The following is an 8,369-nucleotide window of genomic DNA, read 5'->3' as shown; positions in this document are numbered from 1 at the left end:
GTTTTTACCACTTACCACTTTCTCTTTGGAGCGCAGTACACCCAGCTTGCCAAAGCGCACATGGAATGGTGAGCACTGGTAGGTGCCATCTCTCTGGCGGACAACCACAACATCAATGCAGCCCGACAACGTGGCCTGATTAATGCCCTTGTACAGTTCTTTGACAGTTACCAGCACCTGACCTGCCAGCTGTCCCACGTAGTTCATGGTGTCCGCCTGGAGGGGGGGAAGAGAACAAAAATATTAGCTGTGTTAAGGGAAAGACAGGACGAGGAAGTATTGGTCAGCTAGAGTCCAGAAGACTGTTTTGGCCTGTAATCTAATAGTTTTCCACTTGATGTGGCACTCTCTCAGTCTACCCACTGTTGTCTCTTCTTTTAAGGATCTTCTTCTGGACAGTCGAACGGTCTCATATGTCTTTTGCTTTCATCTCTCAGCTCCCTCTCTGCCTGCCTGCCCTGTGGTGTCTGTTATCTCCTGACCTGATACAGACTGCCAGAGTGCCACGGTTATCCTGTCACTGGCCGCTGTCCCACATGAGCAACATCAGAGAAGGCGGCTGACGGCTAGGCTGAAACAATGAGAAGAGACAACCTCACACAGAGTTCCCACTGCCCTTCCTGTTTACATTCATAACCCTCTGCTAAGTATATCAAATACAATACTAAAGTTCATAGTTCTATGGCTATTTTTATATGGACTAGGATTAACCCTGCACATTTTCTCAAAGCACTTCTTTGTTGCTTGGGAGAAGCAGTTTCTAAGACTGTAGATCTTCTTGATTTTTTGTTTTTGTTTTTACAAGCAATCTGTTCTAGCTACTAAATCAGAAAGAAAACTAGACACAGGTCTCGGCTAATCACACAAACTTTGCAGCCTTCCTGTGGCCTCTTTACTGAACGAGATTATTTGCAGTCATTTGTACACTGTGACACAGTGTACAACACACATTAACTTAGCAAACATGATTTTGGTTTGTTCGGGTCAGGGTCTAGTTTGGTAGGGCTTGTAAACATGTTACCCTGCTGACTTTATTGGTCCTATCTCACACTGACCTTTTGTTTAGAGTCTAGCTGGGGGGTGTTGTTGGGTAGAGAATAGGGGCATTTGTGCAAGGATGGAATCATGGAAAATGGGAAACTGGCATGATATGTTTTACCAGGGAGTAAGCTAATGAATAAATAATAATATATGAATATATGCAGGCTACTCAGAATAGTCCCCACACTTCTAACCACACACGGGAAGGCAACTATCATGAAATCAAATAATGTAATTAAACTGTAAGTTGACAGCTCAAAGGGTTGTAGAGAGTTTAGATGATTTGATATGAGGCCTTGTGTTAACAACAGGAAGCTCTTAAAGAACTTAGTTCCACATTTGTAGACAAGGAGGATGCCCAAGTTTAGGCCCTTTGTTGACATTCACTACAATGTCACTCTTCTGACAGATAACGTAAAAAGGAAAGTAACTAGTCACAATGAAAAAAGTTGTTAAAAACATCAAAATCTACTGTTCTATAGTTTATTTTACTAAGTCTGCTTGGACAGCAAAGTCAAACTAAACATAGGTCCATAATTCATCAAGAAAGATCAAAACTTTCTCTTAAAATTAAATTATGTTCAGCTTAATTCATACTGTATAAAATATGTGTGCTAACAAGACAAAGGTCCTGCCAGAATCCTCAAAGACTTTCCACAGAAGAAAACGTGTTTTATGGTGATGAATGCAGTGAGGACTGGTAAAACACAAAGTGACATCAACCAAGTAAATGAAAACTCTTAAAAGGGATACTTCACCGATTTAGCATCTAGCTTTTAATCAGTAGAAACCCGGTAGTATTTTTGAATGACCGTGCTTCTCTCCCTCATGTCCCCCTGTGAGGGGAGATCTCTTTATTGTGGGTCTGGAAAAAAGCCTCTTATGACGCAAAAATCGTCATTTTGCGTCATAAGAGACTTTTTTGCCCAGAGGCTATGGACTACAGTCCAACTTCCGCATATTTCAAACCCGCCCATAGGGGGTTGGACTCCGGCATTCTCCGAAATTCCACAAAACAAAACGAGTGTCAGCCATCTTAAATCCTCCGATAAAGGGACATCATCAGCGGCGGACGTTAAGCGAGTTTGCGGATGGAAAACTAACGTTAGCCGGCCATCTGTTCCATCAATCCTGCTTGCAAGTGTCCGCTCATTAGACAACAAACTGGACTGCATCCAACTTCAACGAAACTCCCAACGAGAGTTCAGAGACTGCTGTGTTTTTGTTGTTGTGGAAACAATTGCTGAACAACAGCTAACGCCGGGTAAGACTAGTGGAGGTGGGCTGTGTTAACACGGACTGCCTGCCGCAGAAATGGGGGTGCTTGTATCCAACTAACTGCTGGTGGAGTTTGTGACTGTTAAATGCCGACCATTCTACATTACACGCAAATTTGTACCAAGCGCTAATGCTAGTAGCTAGCTATGTGTTAGCTGAACCTTACGGAGCATATCATGTGTACTAAATGTAGCCTGTTTCTTATGTCGTTTTCATATATTTTCATTGTGTAACCAATTGAGCCACGGTGAAACGTTGTTTCGTGTATATGGTTGAAATGACAATAAAACGGACTAAAGTTGAGTTGACTGTCTCACTGTCTGTAACGGTAGGCGTGGCTTGGGGGTAGACGCTAAAGCAGCGAAGCAAGTGCATTCTGGGATTTGGTGTCTTTCATCCACATGAGCCAAAAACAAATTTTCTGGCTTTTCTCGGCCTAGAAGCCACCAATTTCTAAAAAAAAATTCACATTTCTACTACATAAGTGACCTAATTTAAAGATATATTCATCTTTCCAACGGTGAAATATCCCTTTAACTCCGATTCTCCACTGGGCGCGTCTGTGCTGCGTTCTGGTGTTACACCGAAATCTGTGACCCATCGAGATCGGTGTCCCCCTACCTCAACCTGAACCAAACCCTTGTCCCTAACCTTAACCACGGAGGGGGGCGCTACGCTTTTAACAGGAGGGACACAGATCACGACAGTTCACAGATTTCACACCGGTTTTGTTCCGTCCTCCGTCACGCGCCATACCTCAGAAGCAGAGCGTCTTGCTGCTCGACTCGCAGATGTTATTGTCTCTACAAGTACTTTACAGAACAATCACGTGGTTATTAAGCTAGTATCTACCTACCTTCCACTCCAAGGATTCCTGTAATTAAACCCATGCCTTCTCTTTTCTGGTGTTGTCCTTAAAAAAAGACCTGTGGTGTCTATTATGTTTTTCAACATAATAGGGGGGGGGGTTGGTAAATTGACTGGATACTCTTTGCGGTTTTACTTCCTGCCCGCCTGTCCGAACGGCCCGCGGCTCGCTTGAAAATAGACCTGTCGCGAATCTCTAGGCACGCTTCTGGGACGCGCCGTGTCGCAGCTGGTGGAATATCAAGCATTGACTTGGCAGCGATTGCTCGCGGGGGTCGCCTCCAGAACTCAGCGCAGACGCACCAAGGGGAAAATAGGGGTTAGTCTTTCATTTCAGAGTGGCCAGTGAACTCAAACATGGTCTGGAGCATAAAAAAAGCAACGCACCTTAGCTGAAAATAATGTCACTGTGCCACTGTCAGGGTTAAAATGTCCATGTAGCATGATGTTGGTCAATTTTATGTATGTTAGTTGCTCTCTCTGGATTTTCTGTATCTCTGGAAACCCAAAACAGTCTTGTTGCTATCAAGCAAATAACACATGGTATACGTTTGGAGCATTATGTAATAATACACTTTCACTTTTATTTTGACACCACAGAAAGTGACATTGCAATTGCACGAAATGCAAAGCTAACACAGGACTGACACAGTGTTAACAACACCAAGTGCAGAGATACATACAGACATCATAACAAGGCTCCAAACATCTATAAAAGTGAATTATATAATAGGGAATATTATACGTTAAAAGCTAAAATTACCCTTACACAGGAGCTCTCTGGAAAGGTGCCAGCATTCAGTTAGAACACAGTCACATGTGACAAACATGCTTTACCTGCTGCTAGCCATAGTCTTTTCCCTCTTTAAAATCAGAAGTACACACAACAAGTAGCTACACTGCCAGCAAACCCCAAACTATAAATTAAATGGGACAGGCTTGGTGTTTTGATACAAAATTACTTGCCAATTAGACAGGCAATACAGGCTTCATGACACAGCCAGGGTATTTTAGACCATCTGAAATACACTTCAAAAACTTCACCAGTGTCCCGCCCGCTTCTTTCACATTTCCTAAAAAACAAAAAAGTCTTGAAACTGACATCATCCATCTGAATCACTGTGGGCATGTATCAAGCCACTAGGCTTGGCCACAATAATATGGCAATAAATCCAAGAAACCTGCCAAACCCAACAATACAGGATGACTAACAGCAGACTAGGCCCTGTAGCATCAGGCCAAAGCTGTGACCAACTAAGAGACCTGTCAGCACTGACTCACCAAGGACCATGATGACCTCAGAGATGAGGACTCATCCTGTTCACTGTTGTCTGTGTTGTCGTCTGTGTTGCATCCCAGGAGCTCCCTGTTCCCCCAGGATCTCTGTCTCTTCATCGCAGTTAGTAGAGCACCAGCCCTTTTACTTTACCCACCTCAGGATACTCCACTAGGACCAATGTTTTCCTCCCTCAGATTACGATGATAATGCCTCCCTGCCATCCTGAATCCAATCTCAAATGTCGGCCACCTAATAACGTTGGAATAACCCTTCCAAGGGTAAATACCACTACACTGCTATCAGACGCAATTGTGCAACACTGTCATAAACTTTGTTTTCCTTATTCTGGATGTGCTCATCCAGTTAGCTGACAGGACACGAAGGATTCAGCCAATGGGATGGCCTCTTTAAGGTGGCGGTGTACAGCTGATAAGGGGCAGCTAATTTATGTGAACGGCTATGCAATGTTCTTTGATAAGAGTACAAGCTCAGGAAAAAAAACCAAGCAGTAGTCCGCAGCTTGACGTTCTTGCACAGTCAGTCACATGTATGGCACAATCGTTGCTGCGTGTGCTTGTTACTGTGCATGACTAATGAATCGATTGGCTACAGGAGTCAACAAATGGGACATTCAGTACATTGGACTTCAACATGTTGATCTTTTGTTGCTCATTACCCTTGATCTTTTTGACATCCAAAACATGTGACCGCAAATGTTAACAGGTGAAAGTTCTGCAAATACCAAATGGATAATCAACGCAGAAATTAGTCTATATTAAATATCAATACAGTGTGCTAATTTTAATCATATCGACATTCAATACAGATGGAATGGGCAAACTAATAAGACTGTAGTCCAAGCAATGATGAATTCAAACATGTTTTTGTCATCAGGAGGTTTCCATCATCCTCCTGCCTAGTTTAGCTTCTAAGTGAATGCCTAAGATAAACATAAGCATGAGGTTATTCCAAAAAGGCCTCATTCCCACTGTCCCATCTGCTAAGCCTTTATAAACCCTATCACACAAAACACAGGGGCCTACTGGGTGCAAGGCTGATAGTTCATCCCCCCTGTGCTAGGATCTGTTCTGTGTTTGAATATTTGACAAGAGTCATGCATCAAAAGATTAATACTTTCCTTTTAGACATGACATGTTGTGTACGGAGTCACAAATAACCAAGCAGTCAATGCCTTTAATAAATACATTCTGTACTTGTACCATTAACAATTAAAAGACCAGTGTTATGGCTCCTTTCACAACATAATTATGGTCTTGAACTGAAATGATCCAGTGCAACATTTGCTTTGACAGAGTGACAAAATAATCAGTCCTGCGACTGTGCAGGCCAACCAGACAACACAAGGTTCATGTTACACTCTCTCAAGTATTAGGTTACACCAAACTGCACCAAAATGAGCCTACTTATTATGTGTGTAACATAAACCATGACAACCACAACCCCAGACAGACAGTGTTTGCTTTCATTTTTACACATTCTGCAGTGCAAGAAAAACACCCTGTGAGAAAGAAGTCAAAAGCACCGTAAAGTGTTTGCTTTTTTCTTTTAAAAAGGAAAGGTACAACAAATCCATTATTTATTTATTCATCCTCAGCTGCAGTAAGTGTAGGAAAGAGAAGTCTAAACAAATGTTTTTCATGTTTGGTAAACTGCAATCCTCTTATCAAGCCAGGACCAAGTCAGGTAGCTTTAGCTCAGGTTATTATTAAGTACTCCCAGTTTATGAACAGCCCTGCAATAAATCCTATCTTCATGAAGATAATAATGTTCATATACTAATATAGTTTTCTTGTTGAAACTATTTTAGAGATGTGTTGATTAACTTTATGGTAATGTAATGAGTGGTGCTGCAGTGCTGTTACACTGTAATGTGTTATACTGGTAAGTTTTTATTTTTTATATTTAGCCTAGTCTGCATAACAAAGTGCAGTGTAACAGCTTCACAAACTACAGCCTCCAAACACAAACACATCTCTAAAACAGTTTCAACAAGAACCGCAGTCATGAAATAATAAGGTTGTTATATTCGACTGCACTGGTTTTAGCTAGTAAACATGTTATCTGAGAGTACAAATGAGTTAAAATGAACTGCTAATCATGAGCTGTCACGATATAGTTAGTTAAATGATCCAAATGGTTTTGAAGGGTTACCTAAGACACGGCAGTGAGACTGACTTGAGTGTCAATAAGTAGCTAGGTGACAGTGTCAGTGTGGGATTATCTCACATTACACATAAAGTAATGCCTTTTTTTTAACATTTAACTTTTTTTTACGTTAACCTACTTGACATCTAGCTAACGTTACTGGGGTTTAAGTTATTTTTGTTTTCAAATACCACCCACGGGCAGGTGGTTTGTTTGGTGAGGTGGCAGCATTGCTTACAAGCCAACAACACTGTGTAACAGTTAGGCTTACAAACTACATAACGTGAATTAACACACACGATACAAGCTAGCTAATTAGCTGCAAATCGCACCGTTTTGGTGCTAAAAATGCAAATTTCGGAGATTAAAACTGCCATATTGCTTGATTGAAATGTCACCAGTAACGTTACACAAGCGCTCTAACGTTAGCTAGCTACACGAACGGAAATAAACAAACAGAAACCAAAAACGGAATTTAAAATGATGTTTACTATGTACTGTAATGCTTGCCATTAATAGAGATTTAAACCATAAACAGCGGGGCAGAAGATAGTAACGTTCAACAGAACAAAATGAATGGAGACGGGGCTCAGCTAGCCGTTCGCCTGCAGCTAGCTAGCTTTAATGTTATCGTAGGGTTAACGTTACCGTTACCGTAAAAAGCAAACGGTGAAACGGTAACAGGCTAACAGGTCACTGTTAACGCTAGCTATGTCGACGGTTTCAATGAAAAGTGCTCACGTTAATGTGTGACATGATGAATGAATGTCTCTTGGGTTAAATTATTCCATCGTAGCTAAAATACGTTAGCCATCTTACAGGCTAGCTAACGTTAGCTGACAGTACAATCAGAAATATGCATTATCAGCGGCGAACGGCTATCTAACGGGTTGAAATCGGTAAATATTTACCTTTCGGTTACTCCAGCGGTATGCTGCCGATGAAGGACGTTATGATGTCTTCAGTGAGTCCCCATATTACTGCCTGTGAAACTCCTCAAAAGTCTCCTGACGTGTCCGTGCCTGGACCACCTTGGCTGACTGGTTTGGCTGGAACCAAGAAGCTGAAGTTAATGGGACAGGGAGCCGCACAGTGGCAGCGCACTCACTCACACAGTGTGTGTGACTCCACCACGGTTAAATTATTGTAGCTTCTTACACAATGTAGTGGACCTCAGAATTCTCTCGTTTTATGTAGCTAGTAGTACTTTTACCGAGCAGACCAGTTTAAAAGACATTTATTGACAGATACAATACACAAAGGATTACATATGTGGGTGAGAGGTTACCTCAGTGACTTGCCTGATGCTTGGGACTTTTGGCTCCCCAGTTTAACGACCCATTGTGGGCCCAGCACCCCACTTTGGGATCTCTTGATGAATGGCACCAGCCATGAAAGCAGGCAGAAATCAGCATTTTCTGATAGGCCATCCTTAATCCCCAAAACCCCTTGAGCTTGTTGCAAATCAAATTATTGAACTCCAATGAAGGGATTTTTTTTTAATGTATTAACTGTTATGGGAGATAATGGAAACCTCTCTGAAGATGTGCACATTTATTACAAGGAGTGCCTTGAAGAGAAAACAGACTGTTTTGTTGATGCCTCACACTGCTACAGGGCTGTTTATCTGTCTTCTTGAAATACAACATTCACCCCACTTTAAACACATTTCTCTAACGTCTGGCGCTCACATGACAAGTTCTGTTGAAAGATCTCTAAAAGTATGCAAGTTATGCAT

The 8,369-nt window shown here is 41.9% G+C and overlaps 1 protein-coding gene across 3 annotated transcripts in view; it reads right to left on the bottom strand.

Moving 5' to 3' along the window:
- Positions 1-7,708, bottom strand: part of lpin2 (lipin 2) — a 22,636-nt gene extending 14,928 nt beyond the window's left edge. For 2 of the 3 annotated variants that reach the window (XM_078264127.1, XM_078264129.1), the window contains exons 1-2: positions 7,543-7,708; positions 16-216 (exon numbers count right to left, since the gene is read on the bottom strand). In XM_078264127.1, the coding sequence (XP_078120253.1) occupies positions 16-207 (192 nt within the window). In that variant the 5' untranslated portion in view covers positions 208-216; positions 7,543-7,708. Of the gene's footprint in view, positions 1-15; positions 217-363; positions 572-7,542 lie in introns of all 3 variants that reach the window. The other variant, XM_078264128.1, reaches the window with a different exon arrangement.
- Positions 7,709-8,369: the final 661 nt, after the last annotated feature.

This window comes from Sander vitreus, chromosome 12, assembly GCF_031162955.1.
Source record: "Sander vitreus isolate 19-12246 chromosome 12, sanVit1, whole genome shotgun sequence".
Taxonomy (NCBI): Eukaryota; Metazoa; Chordata; class Actinopteri; order Perciformes; family Percidae; genus Sander; species Sander vitreus.
The sequence above is the reverse complement of the archived record's forward strand: the minus strand, read 5'-3'. Positions and strand labels throughout refer to the sequence as shown.